This window comes from Paramormyrops kingsleyae, chromosome 1 (genome assembly GCF_048594095.1).
Source record: "Paramormyrops kingsleyae isolate MSU_618 chromosome 1, PKINGS_0.4, whole genome shotgun sequence".
Lineage (NCBI taxonomy): Eukaryota > Metazoa > Chordata > Actinopteri > Osteoglossiformes > Mormyridae > Paramormyrops > Paramormyrops kingsleyae.
This window is the reverse complement of record NC_132797.1, coordinates 2,293,825-2,311,504: the sequence shown is the minus strand read 5'-3', so window position 1 is coordinate 2,311,504 and position 17,680 is coordinate 2,293,825. Positions and strand designations below refer to the sequence as shown.

Sequence of the window (17,680 nt, the reverse complement as noted above, 5' to 3'; positions counted from 1 at the left end):
CAGGGGGACTGATACACTGATACAGGTCCATGTGTGGCTTATTACCTGCCTGTCCACTGACTATGTGTCTGTCTCTTCCAGTCAGGTCAGTGACCTGTGGAACAGCTCAGCCGTGCTGACCATGACCAAGGGCAGGAACATGTCTGCCTCCTACACAACAGGGGGCGCCACAAACCACCTCACCTCCAAATGGCCAAACAGACCAGGTGACTTCTCTCAGCTCCACTGCAGCTGGAAGCCATGTCTGTTTCCATGTTGGTATATATCTGTTTCTGTGCTACTATATGTCAAAAGCCTGATATCCTGCCAACTGGTTTCTGTCATTAGTTCATACATTAATTTTTTGTTTGACAGACATGGGCAGTATCCAACCAGGGAATGCTAAGACAGGGCTCCTCAATTTCAGTCATGGAGGGCCAGTCTGCAGTTTTCAGATTTCCATGCTGAAACACACCTATAAAACCTGGTAACTACTGTAGCTTGTGAGCCGAATAAGGTGGAAATCAATAAAGTGTGTTGCAGACTGGCCCTCCAGAACTACAACTGAGGAACCCTCTCCTAGTGTTTCTCGTGATGCTTTCATGTCCCGTGGGGTTTCTACGGATGTTTCCACCACATCTTGTGGGGTTTCTCCTGATGCTTCCGGCATGTCCTGTGGGGTTTCTCCTGCAATCCACGGACACATTTAGACTAGCTGGCATCTCTAAATAGCCCAGAGTGTTTGTGAGTATGTATGTGCCCTGTGATGGGCTGCCTTGTGTCCTGTGCTAGCTAGACACAAACTCATGACCCTGACCAGGATAAGTGGTTGAGAGATGGGTGGGAGGCTGGACTGTTGGTTTGTTCCCTAGCCAACACATTAGTGGGCAGTATACCATAGACCAGCTGCTTGACTTATACTACAGACATATACACTCACCTAAAGGATTATTAGGAACACCTGTTCAATTTCTCATTAATGCAATTATCTAATCAACCAATCACATGGCAGTTGCTTCAATGCATTTAGGGGTGTGGTCCTGGTCAAGACAATCTCCTGAACTCCAAACTGAATGTCAGAATGGGAAAGAAAGGTGATTTAAGCAATTTTGAGCGTGGCATGGTTGTTGGTGCCAGACGGGCCGGTCTGAGTATTTCACAATCTGCTCAGTTACTGGGATTTTCACGCACAACCATTTCTAGGGTTTACAAAGAATGGTGTGCAAAGGTAAAAACATCCAGTATGCGGCAGTCCTGTGGGCAAAAATGCCTTGTTGATGCTAGAGGTCAGAGGAGAATGGGCCGACTGATTCAAGCTAATAGAAGAGCAACTTTGACTGAAATAACCACTCGTTACAACCGAGGTATGCAGCAAAGCATTTGTGAAGCCACAACACGCACAACCTTGAGGCAGATGGGCTACAACAGCAGAAGACCCCATCGGGTACCACTCATCTCCACTACAAATAGGAAAAAGAGGCTACAATTTGCACGAGCTCACCAAAATTGGACAGTTGAAGACTGGAAAAATGTTGCCTGGTCTGATGAGTCTCGATTTCTGTTGAGACATTCAAATGGTAGAGTCAGAATTTGGCGTAAACAGAATGAGAACATGGATCCATCATGCCTTGTTACCACTGTGCAGGCTGGTGGTGGTGGTGTAATGGTGTGGGGGATGTTTTCTTGGCACACTTTAGGCCCCTTAGTGCCAATTGGGCATCGTTTAAATGCCACGGCCTACCTGAGCATTGTTTCTGACCATGTCCATCCCTTTATGACCACCATGTACCCATCCTCTGATGGCTACTTCCAGCAGGATAATGCACCATGTCACAAAGCTCGAATTATTTCAAATTGGTTTCTTGAACATGACAATGAGTTCACTGTACTAAAATGGCCCCCACAGTCACCAGATCTCAACCCAATAGAGCATCTTTGGGATGTGGTGGAATGGGAGCTTCGTGCCCTGGATGTGCATCCCACAAATCTCCATCAACCGCAAGATGCTATCCTATCAATATGGGCCAACATTTCTAAAGAATGCTTTCAGCACCTTGTTGAATCAATGTCACGTAGAATTAAGGCAGTTCTGAAGGCGAAAGGGGGTCAAACACCGTATTAGTATGGTGTTCCTAATAATCCTTTAGGTGAGTGTATAACAGTATGTACTGAAAGCAAAAAGGTCATAGTGTCCAGTTTGAAACACACCTCCTTGGCTATGTTCACATTGCAAGCCTCAATGTTCAATTACAATTTTTTGCTCAGATCGGATTTGCCTAACTTGACGGTTCACATTCATAATTAACAGTGACCTGTGTCTAACTGTAATGTGATCACCTGTGTCCTCCGAAACAGCGCGCATTTCCGCATCGATACGTTTTGTCGCATCTGTCGCTCTTCTCTGGTGCTGGCTGATGACGACAGCGTTCAGTGCAGGCAAAACACCACATAAATTCTGATCTCATTCATGTCGTATGGCCAGGAAAACAAGGTCTCGGATGACATATGTAAGTGACTCGGATCTCATTTGAAAAGATTTTAAAAGGATTTCTGTGTCCACATAGCCCTGAAAACATAAGACCCTAAAGCAAAAAAACAGCTTTGAGTCACTTCAGCCTGGCAATGTGACCATAGCCTTCCTGTTATCTCTGCGCCCCGCGGTAAGACATGGCCGTGAGCGCTGGGGGCTGCTTGTTGTGTGAGACACGGGAGGCTGTGGGACACGAGGGCCGTTTGCCTTCCGTCCCACTCTGTAGTTTAACCGCAGGAATTTCCTGCCCTGAGAAGGCGGGTTATAGAACATTTCTGGGGAGGTATTTTAATTGGGCAGATCTATGGGCCAAGAAAGCGGAGCCAGTAAATGACCATTGTGCTGTTTTTGATTTCGTCTGACTCTTTGTATGCTGATGGTGCACCTAGTAATGGGAGTGACAGAGTAAGGGGGTACGTGTGGGAGCGTCAGACTGAGTAATGGGAGGGAGAGAGTAAGGGGGTACGTGTGGGAGCGTCAGACTGAGTAATGGGAGGGAGAGAGTAAGGGGGTACGTGTGGGAGCGTCAGACTGAGTAATGGGAGGGACAGAGTAAGGGGGTACGTGTGGGAGCGTCAGACTGAGTAATGGGAGTGATAGAGTAAGGGGGTACGTGTGGGAGCGTCAGACTGAGTAATGGGAGGGACAGAGTAAGGGGGTACGTGTGGGAGCGTCAGACTGAGTAATGGGAGTGACAGAGTAAGGGGGTACGTGTGGGAGCGTCAGACTGAGTAATGGGAGGGACAGAGTAAGGGGGTACGTGTGGGAGCGTCAGACTGAGTAATGGGAGTGACAGAGTAAGGGGGTACGTGTGGGAGCGTCAGACTGAGTAATGGGAGGGAGAGAGTAGGGGGGTACGTGTGGGAGCGTCAGACTGAGTAATGGGAGGGACAGAGTAAGGGGGTACGTGTGGGAGCGTCAGACTGAGTAAAGGGAGGGACAGAGTAAGGGGGTACGTGTGGGAGCGTCAGACTGAGTAATGGGAGGGACAGAGTAAGGGGGTACGTGTGGGAGCGTCAGACTGAGTAATGGGAGGGAGAGAGTAAGGGGGTACGTGTGGGAGCGTCAGACTGAGTAATGGGAGGGACAGAGTAAGGGGGTACGTGTGGGAGCGTCAGACTGAGTAATGGGAGGGACAGAGTAAGGGGGTACGTGTGGGAGCGTCAGACTGAGTAATGGGAGGGACAGAGTAAGGGGGTACGTGTGGGAGCGTCAGACTGAGTAATGGGAGGGAGAGAGTAAGGGGGTACGTGTGGGAGCGTCAGACTGAGTAATGGGAGGGACAGAGTAAGGGGGTACGTGTGGGAGCGTCAGACTGAGTAATGGGAGGGACAGAGTAAGGGGGTACGTGTGGGAGCATCAGACTGATGTGCTTCTCTGCCAGTTAAACTCCGCAAACTGTATTGTGACTTGTGGAGCAGTACTTAGGGTATAGACATTTGGGTGTCTCTTACTGACCATTACTTAATATGTCCTATCTGAGGTGGCATGTAGACTCTTTTGAACTACCAGTATTTTTTGCTATCTAGGCACATCTGAAAGTGGGTCTCTAATTCTGTTAGGAAGCAGTGTTAGTATCTTTCTTATGGGGGTGTCCATCTCATTGCTCATTGTGTGTGTGTGTGTGTGTGTGTGTGGGTGGGTGAGTGTGTGTTTCTGTGGTTCAGGTATATTTTACATTGTGGGGACCAAATGTCCCCACAATGTAAAATATACATTGGTCAAGGTTAGGGCTGGGTAGGGGTTAAAGTTGTCATTGTTGGGTTTAGGGTTTTGCCCCTAGAAATGAATGGAGAGTCCCCACAAAGACATGACTACAAATGTGTGTGCGTGTCTATGTGTGCACGAGTTTTTGGGTAACATATCTACGTTAAATTTCCCAGATCTCTCCTTCAGTATGGTGACGTGAGGCTGTTCTCCTGCTAGGTTGCCCGTCCTCCTTCACTTCGCCTCTGGTGTCCCCTTGCCAGTCCCCCCTCCAGGGCAGCCCTGCCACCACTCCCACCAGCAAAGTCTCCTCTGTGGACCTCGACGACCCGGTGTACTCGCTGGGCGACTATGTTCCCAGGGTGGACGCCCACAGAGCCTTAATCCACACCCAGAGCGCCCCTGCAAGCTCAGACTCCTGGTCTGCCATGGGGCTGCTCTGCAGCAGGTATCGTGAACTGCCTCTTTCTGAACCTCCACCCACTAGGAGGGGCTCTTTTCCATGATTTAGAGTAGTGATTCTCAACTGGGGGCTATGACCCCCTGAGGGGCCTCAACGAGGTTCGGGGGGGACACAATTTATTTGAAAATTGTACATAAAATCATAAAATGACTATATTGTTAAAGCTAGGGCTGAGCGATAACCTATATCAAATTTTTACGGTATATCGAGATTTTTTTCAAAACAAGATATGATGACTTTTTTTGTGGATGGACTTTTACTGTGCATTAAAATTAGTGCTTTACTCAAATTGTTTTATAGAAACCAATAGCATTCCTTCATGGATGTAAACAGCATAAAGCTTCGGTCATGACGTTACGCAGAATTCGCAGCTAAATTTGTTTCACAACGTCAGATGTCACTGCGTATTCACGTCGACGTCGTATGTTAGTTTTTGGTTTTGACCGAACGCGAGATGGTGAGCGAATTTGAAATTGAGAACACACCCATTCATTATGCATTTATAGAACATTCAGTGCACCTTCATAATGCATTCATTATGAAGGTGCACTTAATATAATAATCTGCAATATTTATGTTTATTTTTTTGAAGGCTAATACCTAAAAATGAGTTATTAAATGGTCATTTAATGGCTGTCAGGCTATTATTTTTAGAACCTCTTGCCAAATAGGTTTTATATTATATTTTTTGTTCTAAACATTCACCTTCTGTTTGTAGAGTAAAATCATAAAATGAGAAAAAAACGAGGGTTGGTGCAGATAGTGGAATGACTTGAGTCGTGTTCAAAAGAAAATACTTTGTTAGGCAGTGTAACTGAATTAATATATTATGCTTATATTAATGTTATTTTAACATTGGGAATTTTGGTCATCATTGCAGACTCCATACAAGAGAAACAATAATATAAACTGTTTAGGGGGGTCCAGACATGTTTTTCCCGGACACACGGGGTACATGGAATTAAAAAATGGTTGAGAATCACTGACTTTTGACAGAGTACTTAGTCACTGCCCCATTTCTCTCTTAAACTCATCTGTGTTGCACTGCAGGTTTACCTTTGGAAGTGTATGACATCTCTGGCCATTATTCTCACTATATTAAGGCTAATAAATCTCTTCTGTGTGCCCTGTGAACGTCAGAGTAGTTTCCTTCTAACACACCTACTCATTTGTCTGTACGTTCAGCTGTCAGGATCAGCTTACCCTTGGAGTTTGATTAAAATCATTTAATTACATAGGGGTTAGCTAAGTGTTAGAGATATTAAGGAAAATTTATAGATGTTAATAAGGTATTATCTATGCAAATGAGATCTTAGTCAGTTGTTCCAGATGATAGCGTGATGTTAGAGATGCTAAATTAGCATTTGCATCAGCTGTGTGTGTCTGAAGGATAAGATGGATCAAATAGTCCCTTTTAAAGCCGTGAGCTTGTATGATGTTCCTCTGGCATTCTGACCTTCAGCTTCACCCTTTCATAACTGCAGCTGTGGAAGACCTTACAGTACACTAAGCCATGTACAGGCCACCATCGACAGGAGCGACGAGGTGCGCGGGACGGGTAAGCCAGGGGGCCAGAATCATCAATTTCTGGTTCTAATGCTACGTGGAGGTTTAGCATCATCATGAGGTGTGATTTCTCTGCTCAGATCCAGCCATCACATCATCAGACTACGACAGCACGCACGAGACCAACAACAGTGACAGCAGCGACTTTGCCCAGAACGAGGAGGACAGAGGGCATGCCAGAAAGCCAGATGGACCGAGAGAGGGCCACTCGCCGTATCGGCCAGAAAGCATCCTGTTGCACTCCTTACTACCTGCAGAGGTACTTCAGGAAAAACAGAATGCGCTTCTAGCTAAAGTGCGTAGTGGTCTACAGGAAACCTTTATGCCCTGTGCCCTATGACGGAACCGGCATCCCATCCAGGGTGTCCTGTGCCCTGTGACGGACCGGCATCCCATCCAGGGTGTCCCCTGCCCTGTGCCCTGTGACAGACCGACATCCCATCCAGGGTGTCCCCCGCCCTGTGCCCTGTGACAGACCGACATCCCATCCAGGGTGTCCCCTGCCCTGTGCCCTGTGACAGACCGGCATCCCATCCAGGGTGTCCCCTGCCCTGTGCCCTGTGACGGACCGGCATCCCATCCAGGGTGTCCCCCGCCCTGTGCCCTATGCTTCCTGGGATAGGCACCAGGCTCACTTTTGCCCTCAGTCACATTAAACATGATGACTGGTGCGCTTAGCTCAGCAGTTCTCTCTCTGCAGGACAAGGCCATTCTGGCACCGGAGCCCCTGGTGATGAAGGAGCTGGACCCGCTTATGAGTCAGCTGGACAACTGGAACTTTCCCATCTTCCATCTGGTGGAGAAGACCCACGGCAAGTGTGGCTGCATCCTCAGTCAGGTGGGCAGGGCGGGTGGCTGGTCACTCGGTGCTCAGACACGGCCTGAATACTTCAGGAGGACCTGCGAAGGAGTTACACTCATCTGCATGGTTCGATGTCTGTAGAACATGGAACTACATGTTATTTTTCCAACCTTCCCTGATAAACCATGAATAAAAAACTGGACTATGATCATCAGCATCACACTTAAGCCTTCAGAGAACAAAATGAGCTGCATTTAATATATGTATTATTATTGGTGTCGTAGTTTTGGTTCCATAACTGGTACGTTTATGAAAAAGTGGTTGAACGTTTTTCAAATGTAAGTTTTTTGCATATTTTACCAGGTTAATTCAGGTTATACACATGTACATCAAGGTCCCTAAGACTAGAACCGCCATCCTTCAGAGTCCTACATATGAACTGTGTCTATTTACACAGCTGAGTATGTATCAAAGGCATCCAGACTGTAATAGTGTATTTTATGGTGAAACAAAGCCCCTCTTCCCCCTGTGTGCTCAGGGAGCATTCTTAACCCATAATTCCTGAGGGCAGAAAGGAGACCCTTTCAGTGCTTTTCCACCGGCATACAGGAACCTAGCCATTCCCAAACTGTACCGCATAGAGATAGCAACTCGCTTTGATCTTCCAGCTCAGTTAAATTTCCCCTGCAGAAGGGTCAGCTCAGTGAAGGCAGTGTCAGGTTTGGAAGAGTGACAATGACGTAAAAACCAAAGAGACTGTTCACTTGGTGAACCTTATGATTTTCTGTGTGCTGATTTCCGTTCACACATTGCGGTGTTAAGACATAGCGGGATTAGTATTCGCTTGCGTAAATTTGTATTACAAATACATTCCAATCAGCTGTTTATAGATACTCTTTTATCGTGCATTAAAATTTGTACTTTTTAAGTGGGTGGTTAGAAATTTTCAGGTTCTGAGTTATTGGAAATGCATCAATACATCGCAATGTGTGACACTACTAATAATGAATAATATGCAGCATATGTCATTTTTTCCTTCAAATTATCCATGCATATTGATGTAGATCACCGATAACTCCATGCATTTCAACAAATCACATGTCGGTGACACAACCAGCTCGGTTTGGTCACGCTTTCGATCCTGCTAGCAAGCAGAGCCCTATCTGCACGGGTACGGCTTGGGTACAGCTCAAGTAATTTACAGTGGAAAACCTTCCCTTCGCGGTATGGCTTGGCTCTTGGTGGCAGTGGGAAAGCACTACTTGTGGTCTGAACAAAGGTTATAGGTTGTGGTTAGAGACTGCTACCACCACAGTCTTTGACCAGTCTGTTTGTTTTAGGTCTCCTTCCGGCTGTTTGAGGACACCGGACTTTTCAACACCTTCAAGATCCCCCTGCAGGAATTCATGAACTACTTTCACGCACTGGAGAGCGGTTACAGAGACATACCATGTGAGTGTGACCTCCCCACCGGGGTTAACACTCCATTGGTGTTAACACTCCACTGGTGTTAACACAATAGCTCACATTTCATCTAGGTTTCCTGGAAATGAATCACTTTTTAGTGCTAATAAAAATTTTAACTAAATCACCTAGCTGAATTTTTTAATCCAAAGCAAGCAATTCAGTGTAAGTGCTGTGTTCAAGGGTGTAAGTGCTGTGTTCAAGGGTGTAAGTGCAGGGACTTCCCTGGGAGTTGAATCAGTAGCTGTTACTTCCTGCCTCTAATCTCTACACTAGCCAATATGGAAACTCTAGGTGAATTGTGCTGTGAAACATCACTAGATGCACTTTCTGGGACCGATAGCTGAAAGACACTTTACCTACAGCTGAGTTTGAGATGTTATAAAATGCTGCCCTCTAGTGACAGCAATAGGTTTTACAGCTGGGTATGCAATTCCGCAGATCACAACAGAATCCATGCCACAGATGTGCTGCACGCAGTCTGGTACCTCACCACGCAGGTAGTGCCTGGCCTGCCGCGTCTCAGCGACCATGGCTCGGCCAGTGACTCCGGTAAATATGTAAAGTGTTTAAACTTAACCAGTGTAGCTGCTTCACTGCTTCCAATCAGCTGTGAGTGTTATGAGCCTTGTTTTCACTCATCTTCTGTATTAAATCATTAGCCTTCATTCCTGTAAATCCTGTAAGTTTTACATGGCAGCGCAGTACTTTTATTTTTGGATTATGTTGATTGTACAGTGAAGGAATGCTCTTTATGTCCAAGCTCACAAGCCTGTTAAACAGAACTGGAATCGGTCACTTAATGCCTAGTTAATGAAATCCCTTCCTTCCCCTCTGGCAGTGAGCAGGAAGTCACTGAGAAGGACATTAGCATGTATTTTCACAGCTGGGTTTCCAACAAGTCAGCAAAGTTTTCCAGTGTGAGATGGTCACCGTTCATGCGGCACTTCATCGTCGTTCGCTAAATGCTTGTTGTCCCCCGCTGCCTGCAGACTCAGACAGCGGCATCACGCACAGCCGTGCAGGCTTTGTGTTTTCCAAGACGTACGCTGCATCGGAGGACGGCTACGGCTGCCTGTCGGGCCTCATCCCAGCCCTGGAGCTCATGGCGCTGTACGTGGCGGCCGCCATGCACGACTACGACCACCCCGGGAGGACCAACGCCTTCTTGGTGGCCACTGGTGCCAGTCAGGTGACCCTGCAGTGGACTTAACTGTCATGTCGCAGCGTGCATGAAGAAGGAAAATACTTAGACCATCTAGCAACCCTCAGACTTCATTGAGCCTCTCTGGGACTTTACTCAGTACCTCCTCCTTGCGATTTTTGTACATGTTGTCGAGCTGTAGGATGTTGTTAATGTTATATAGGCTTTGTCTCCCCCTGAAGGCAATGTGAGGTATTACTGAACACGGAGAACTGGTGACCAATAGCTGAGCTGCAACATATACAGAGGTGGTGCTTAATAGCCATAATAATAATCGATACTTTATTTACAGAGTAAGTTTCCATGTGTCCGCGAAGGGCAGCCGCCCAGGGAGCTGGGGGTTAAAGCGCACAGGCTTAGCCCACTTAGCCACACGCTAAGCTACAACACTAAGGCCCTTTCTGAGATCTGAGTTATTTAAGTAATGCATCTGCGTATGCTGCCTAGCCCCAGCATCTGCCATACTCACTCTGAATCCAAATCACATCTGGGTGATGAATGTGTAAAATAAAATAAAAATTGTCTTTGGTAGGACTCTGGAAGTTTCTGGAAGTTAAGTGTCTTTTTTTTCCCCTCTGTGTCTCCCCCTGCAGGCGGTGTTATATAATGACCGCTCAGTGCTGGAGAATCACCACGCCGCCTCGGCCTGGAGCCTCTTCATGTCCCATCCAGAGTACAACTTCCTGGTCAACCTGGACCACGTGGAGTTCAAGCGCTTTCGCTTCCTGGTCATCGAGGCCATCCTCGCCACCGACCTGAAGAAGCACTTTGACTTCCTGGCCGAGTTCAACGCTAAGGTAGGGCTGGTGACAACCACTGAGCGCTTTGCCTCTGTCTGACATCATTGACTGAGTTATTTCTGGTTTATTATTGTATCATTATACTATACGAGTGCAAAGCTTTTTTAAACCAATGACACATTGGCTGAGTCACCTGGCTCAACTCCCCCCCCCCTCCCCTAAACTCGGGCTGTGATACCGACATCTGAACTTCTACCCCACATCTGTAATTTCAGTGTCAAGCCAGGAATTTTCCGTTCCATCCCAAGCCAGAAAAGCTGAATGAAATTACTTAATGCGGAGCAACACCTTCGTAGTCAATATATGTCAGTCGACGTTTTTTATTCTGTTTGTCTACTATTAAAATACATTTGGAACAAAGAGAAATGCATTAATTTAAATTGGACTTGAATGTCAAACTGTCATTGGCCATAGCTGGACATAAAATAATCCAGATAAGACTCCACACTGCAGCACAGGGATTCCTGTGAACACATGAGCACCACGTCCCTGGTGTCTCCACATGCACCGAGCCAGCGTGCATCCTACTGAAGCCCATGAAGCTGTATCTCCCGTCCCAGGTGGGCGATGATGTGAGCTCGGGCATCGACTGGTCCAATGAGAACGACCGGCTGCTGGTCTGCCAGATGTGCATCAAGCTGGCCGACATCAATGGGCCACTCAAGAGCAAAGAGCTGCACCTGCAGTGGACCCAGGGCATCGTTAATGAGTTCTACGAGCAGGTGAGCCTCTTTTCAGGAGAGACGTGCAAAATTCTTACCACTAATCCTCCCGTGATAATACTGCACCCGCTCTGCTGTGTGATCCAAATTGAGAGAAGATATTTTGCTGTTCTTGGGGTCATGCAGCCATTTTCTTGGTCATAAATAGGGACATAGAAGAGCCTGCAGGCCACCATGGGCCATAGCGCTGGGTGTGGATGGCGTCATGTGCAGGCAGCAGGTTAAGGTGAAGGCGGGCAGACAGCTGCAGAGGAAACATGATGGATAGGGCCAAGAGACTGGGCCGTGAAGGGTGGTCATAGGGGCGGCTGGATGGCCTTTCAAACAGGGGTCCCAGAAGGTGTTTTAACTGATATACCTCGTATGGCCCGGTGTCAACACTGCCCTGGTGCTCATTTCCATGGTAATTTAACGAGTTAGTGAAAGGTCGCCTTTCACATTCAGCCCTACTGTCGAACACCAGTTTGCACGTGTGCACAATGTTCATATATTCTGTTCAGATTGCTGATCCTTATCCTTTCCTGTAACTTTTAATCATTCTGCAGTATAATTTTCTGCTCTTATATAATTAGATTGATTTGTTTGGGTACTGTGTGCTGAGAGGTGTGTGGTCTGCACAGGGGGACGAGGAGACCAGCCTGGGCCTTCCCATCAGCCCCTTCATGGACCGCTCCGCACCCCAGCTGGCCAAGCTGCAGGAGTCCTTCATCACCCACATCGTGGGGCCCCTGTGTCACTCCTATGACTCAGCTGCCCTCCTGCCTGGCCACTGGGTGGAGCCGGCCGAGGGGGAAGAGGAGCAGGAGGAAGGGGAGAGAGACGCTGAGGGAAGCTGGGAGGATGATCTGCCTGAGGAGGACGCTTCCAGCGGCTCAGAAGCATCCCGTAAGAGGCTCTTTCTCCTGGCCTTTTGGTAGTACTGCTGGTCACCTTGTTTTTTGTTGGATTGAATCAACTCAGTGATGTTTCTCAGTAAAGTGAAACACTGATTCCATTTTTTTTTCTTCAGAGAAGCGAACCCCAAAGAAAAAAGAAAAGAAGAGACGGAAAGTCTTCTGTCAAATCTCTCAGCACCTCCTGGAGAACCATGAGATGTGGAAGAAGGTGATCGCGGAGGAGGAAGCCCAGCGGCAGGCGTCGGCGGAGGAGTTGGGGCACCATGGCAGCTCCACGGGGCCAATCCTGGCCATCCACAAGGAGGAGGAGGACCTAGTGGGCAGGGCGGAGCCATCCAGAGGCCAGGAGGTGCTGGAAGGAACTGGGGAGGAGAGTACAGAGCCATCATGCGAGACTGTAGAAGCACATGAGAATGACCCAGAGTGAGGACACGTTCTGAAGAAGGGCATGAAGAAAAGCCCCTTTGGCAAGAGCCAAAACATTGGTGTTTTTTCTTATTTTTAATGAAAAAAGACTTTGATATTATATTGCCAGCACATCACCTAGACACAACACTGTAGAAGCTGCGGGGAACATGTGCCTGAAGAAAAGTGTGTGGGGGTGGGGTCTTTATTGGGGGGGGCGTCTGGGATTCTGAGGTTCTACACACAAATCTTTAAGGTCAGGTCCTGGTTCAGAGAACTCCATTTGAAGAACCTTCCTTCTGGCAATACAGGATCACACTGCCTTTTGGGGTGGAAAAGAATCACCTCTGGGTGTTATTACCCGGCCCATTTTCTACGAGGAACGGTGGAAAGCAACAGCATTTCATGGTCAGGCCTTCCTGAGTATGTCCACAGCTCTCTGGATTTGTCAACTGATCGCCGAGAGAGTGAAGGGGCAAGGGGGGAAGTACTACTGGTTTGAAAAGCTTTATCTGAATATATGGAAACTCACTCAGTTCACTGTTGCTTGGACAGTTTCCATGTGTCCCTTCATTTGTTCTCATCCTTGCACTTTCACATGTCATTTCCTGCATTTCTTTCTGCCCATAATGCTTCAGCTTATTGTTAAATTTATTTCACCATATTTTCCTTCTTATGATAAAAGGTGGATTGTTCTTTTGAGATATTTCTCATTTCCCATTTCTCCAAAGCTTTTTTGATGGGTTTTTTTTTTTTTTGCCAAAAATTCCAAGTTTTCTCAAAGCTTTGTTGACTGTAGGCCTGGACATCCCTTGTCCAAATTCAGATTGCAACACATCAAGCTTCGTTCCCAGTGTGTGTCCCGTTTTATTTTTCACTATGAAACCAGGCCGCCGGTTGATCATTTTCTATCCAAGCGTGTCTGTTTGAGCAGGGCGTTGGAGAAGTGCCCTCAAAACAGATTCAAAGGAGAAATCCCCCAATGATGACTTAAAAGCCAGATGGTAATTCTGCCCTCATTTTCTCCTGAGAATCACAAGGCGTAATCCACCACCAATGTTGGAAATGTAAGTTCAGTAAATCTTCTCATCATGGAGCCCTAGTAATAATTATATATAGCAATGTTCTCATAGCCAGAAAATAACCTGTCAAAATGACACTCCAAACAGAGCCTTCCCTTGCTTCTTCTAATATTATAATCCTTTAAGCTTTTTTAAAAAAAAAAATGAATGGAATTTGCCAAGACCTACTGACAGCGTGGTTTATAAGTAACCTTCTCCAAGTACATCATACTCCTCCTTCATCTGCTCACAAGGCCATATGATCATTTTCAGTGTAAAGAAGGTCATCACAGCGTGCCAGGGGGGTGTGGGGGGAGGGGCAGGACTGGCGAGGACGTAGGAAGCTCCCCTGATGAGTGGTGAGGTCAATCCAGCAAAGCAGCTGCTCTCTGTAGCTCCAGCATCATGTCCCTGACACCGTTGTAATCGCACTGCAATTCATTCAGGAGGAAAGGCGCCTTCTAACTTGCATTTTCCTAATGAGGAGCTGAGTCTTTCTCTTAAATGTAATAAGGAATTGTCCGTGTGCCAAAACATTTGTGACCTACAATTTCTCTTGAAAGCAATACTATGTTTCCCCTCATGTGTTGTACTCTCAGGGTTTTGGGCGTAAATGGAAAGTCGTCATCCATTCTGAATAAGTATTACTTTTCCAGGAGTATAGGAGTCCACTTGCGAGTACCAAAAATGTACAGCTGATTACGCTTAAGCTTAGTAACCATAGGGAGTCTTTAGCAGCTGATCTGAGTTTCAGCGTTTTAGCTGATATGTTGAACGTAATAGGAGCCATTTTTGTGGTCTTGTGATTGGTTGGAGGGTTGATGAATGTACCTGTAGCAGGGCTAGACCTGTGTCTTAGTTGCACCATTATTAATATCTGAACATATTCTAGATTAGTGCTGTTTTTTGAGATTGTGCAGCTGACATATACTAGACTCTGGATATTTGCCATTGGGTTGCAAGTGTCAAGCATAAGTCCTAACATGTCACCTGAAAGTTTCCCACCTGTGGACAATAGCTTTTCATATAACCATCTACAAGGCTTGCATATATCATTGGGTGTCTGTATTCAACTTCACTATACTCAATCTGGCCATACTTGTCTAATGCTCACTCCCAATATGGCTCATTTCTGCAGATATTCCTTCAATACCTGTCATCCAGAAGTCCGATGTCCATTTCCAGTTGGCCACTTTGGATGTCTCCCTTAAGGGAGTCTGTGTCCTTCCCTTTCTCCTGTATTCCAAAGCCTCCATGGAGCTTTTCCTTAGAGTATTTCAGTAGATCTTACTGAAGCTGGCTTCAATAGGGCACGATGAGCAGGTGTAGACGCGTTTGACAGTGACAGGATCCTTAACGTGCCATTTGACAGCCTGGGATCAGGGTCAGACAATAAGTGTTGTTCCTTGTGGTTTGCTGGTGTGGAGCCCAGAGGCCCTCGGCCGTATCGCGAGCACGTAGGGGGTGGGGGGTGCTTATTGCCAGGCACTGTGGGGACACTGTGTCTCCGCATGACCGTTCGCTTCATTATGATGTTCTAAGGGTGGGGATTAGTTAGGGAAGAATATTACTCACCAGTCAGCCAGGTTACAGTGCAGCTGTCTGCCGGCAGCCCAGCGCGTAGGGCAGGCCTCGTCCTCCCTCCATGTGTTTCTCAGAGTAGTTTGTGTTCTGAGGCCTCGTGTGTTATAGCTTGGTCTCTTCAGCTATGGTAGTATCTCAGTCTAGAAGCCAGCAGTCTGGCTGGGGGGGTGGCTTTGATGAAGGAGGTTATATTTACAATTCGTCTAGGTTACTATGCCTTCAGTCCTCCATGAACGCTGCTTGACAACATTTAGTCTGCTTTCCCTATAGCTTTTTTTTTTTTTAATTTTTGATACATTTCTTGTGGCCATATTATGCATATATAAGTCCATGCGGTTTCTGCCTGATCTCTTACAGGGGCAGAGTTCCTTAGATCCACATCGCTTTCATTCTCTTTGATTTCTTTCACCCACGGCTCCCCTGTGCTGCATGCTCTCATTTGGGAAATCCTGAAGGACCTCAAAGGGGTTTCTCTTTGGTGTGCGCTGGCTTGATCCTCTTCAGCGTTAATTAGGTTCCACAGATTGACAATGAGGAATGGCGCCCCCTATCTGGAGCCCCCTGCCAGCCCTATACATTAAAAGCAAAGAAAGCTAATGAAGTGGTATTAACCTGCAACCCAAACACTGGAGATATGGCTTTAATACGGCTTTATCACTGCTTTGTTATGTTATGAGTCCAGGTGTTTGTTGTCATGACAACTTGTATTGTCATCCAGAGTGCCTAAGAATAGGAATCTGATCATAAGAAAAAAATCCCCTTTTTACATCAGTTTCTGCCAACATATATTCAAAAATAACTACATTTGTTGATTAAATCTCTCTCACTATTATACCTTTGTTAGAATATGGAATATAGTGTTAAAATGTTATTATTGTGATTTATTCTGTTTAGAACTGAGATTTGGATAAAAATTCAAACTCAGATCTAAGATAAAAACCCATTTTGTGTAGACATAAGACAGTCTTCTCCAGCCTTTGCTTGTCAGCAACGTGAGATAGACGCTTCCCCTGTGCAATTCCCTGTGAGATTGTGCAGCACCTGTGCACCGTCCTGACGTCCACACAGTGGACTCTCAGCTTCAGCTAGTCCCGCGTCCCACTCTTCGTATGAGGGCCTCTCTTCCAGCGCTTCCAGCGCAAATGTGCTTTGCCAGCTCCCACACCTCACGTGAGCCGGACACTAAGGCTAGTGGTCACATGTTAGCAGCCAGTAAATTAGGCTTGGTGCTGTTTCTTCATTCTTCATACATTCCTTTCCGAGTATCAGGTCCTGGTCTGGCTGTGGAGCAGAACTTATGTGACTGTTGTTGACAAGGACAGTCATTCATTAGTTAAAGGGTGATTCTAGTCATTTTTTTGGACTCTATTTCGTATGGACATTGTCATGGTCATTGACGATTGTTTGCTCAAAGCCGTACCTGGTATGGTCTTCTGAAATCTCATGTGGAGGCTTGCCACTTAACACAGAGGAATTCCAGTTGCCATGGTTTCACACTCATCTTTAATTATTCATATATTCTATGAATGCCTGACCCTCACACATATTCTACTAATACCAATAATCAGCGGGACCAATCCCATGGTTTCATTTTGTAAGACCTACCAAGCATCATTTGTGTCATAGCGCTGAGCCAGTCCACACAATAGAGGCATTTGTGGCCACAGACTAGAGATTATGATCTCCTCTCTGAACTTCTCATATGATCTGTCTCCATATAAACGTCATATCTGCCAGCCAAGTCACAGCCATCGCTGTTAAGCTGTCGTATATCTCTTCTGTTTTGATTTTTATGCGAGTTCCATAATCATTGCGCATATTATTAACTAGAAGAACCAAACAAGTGTCACAGCTGTGTAAACGAGACTTGTATTTTTATATAGTCGGCACTCCACGGACTGAATAATCATTTTCTTCTCACTAGTATATTGCACTTAAGACATGTAGCAATACATAAAAGGAGAAAATTAATTCACTAGTATTTGTTAAGTGAAATATTCAGTTTATTGCTGGTTTATGTTCCATTTTGTACAAAACATATGCTGTACAGATAAAAAACTTAAAATGATAAAAAGTGTTTTAGATAAACATTATTTATTTTTACCGTTTTTGTAATTTAGACACTAATACTGTAGCTACTTTATTACCAGAATTACTGGAAGTGCCTCTTGATATATTTGGTATAAATATGTATTGAGGTTATTAGAACTTATTTGTCACAAACTGAACAGTGTGGATGTTGTGATGTGAATACAGATGAATAACATGAAATTAATTCTGTGGTACTCGGAAGTCTGTGTGTTCATTGATGCATGAGCATGGACAAAGCTTTCTCCTGCCTCCTTTCTGCATCACTGCAGGCCGATTCGATTCGCTAAATGCCATTTTTAGCCAACTTGGTTGGGGGTGGGTGGTAGCGATGAGTCCTGGCTCCAGGATCTGGAAGCGTTCAGAGTGTTCCAGCCCGATTACCACCAAGGGCCGTCAATTCAGCGAG

At 46.1% G+C, this 17,680-nt stretch overlaps 1 protein-coding gene across 3 annotated transcripts in view; it reads left to right on the top strand.

The window, feature by feature from the left end:
* LOC111851226 (cGMP-inhibited 3',5'-cyclic phosphodiesterase 3A-like) overlaps positions 1 to 17,458 on the top strand; it is an 83,925-nt gene extending 66,467 nt beyond the window's left edge. For 2 of the 3 annotated variants that reach the window (XM_023825934.2, XM_072713957.1), the window contains exons 5-16: positions 82 to 206; positions 4,436 to 4,664; positions 6,164 to 6,237; positions 6,326 to 6,504; positions 6,946 to 7,083; positions 8,388 to 8,499; positions 8,953 to 9,063; positions 9,504 to 9,703; positions 10,309 to 10,512; positions 11,076 to 11,237; positions 11,858 to 12,122; positions 12,247 to 17,458. In XM_023825934.2, coding sequence (XP_023681702.1) covers positions 82 to 206; positions 4,436 to 4,664; positions 6,164 to 6,237; positions 6,326 to 6,504; positions 6,946 to 7,083; positions 8,388 to 8,499; positions 8,953 to 9,063; positions 9,504 to 9,703; positions 10,309 to 10,512; positions 11,076 to 11,237; positions 11,858 to 12,122; positions 12,247 to 12,560 — 2,113 coding nt within the window. In that variant the 3' untranslated portion in view covers positions 12,561 to 17,458. Of the gene's footprint in view, positions 1 to 81; positions 207 to 4,435; positions 4,665 to 6,163; positions 6,238 to 6,325; positions 6,508 to 6,945; positions 7,084 to 8,387; positions 8,500 to 8,952; positions 9,064 to 9,503; positions 9,704 to 10,308; positions 10,513 to 11,075; positions 11,238 to 11,857; positions 12,123 to 12,246 lie in introns of all 3 variants that reach the window. The other variant, XM_072713922.1, reaches the window with a different exon arrangement.
* Positions 17,459 to 17,680: the final 222 nt, after the last annotated feature.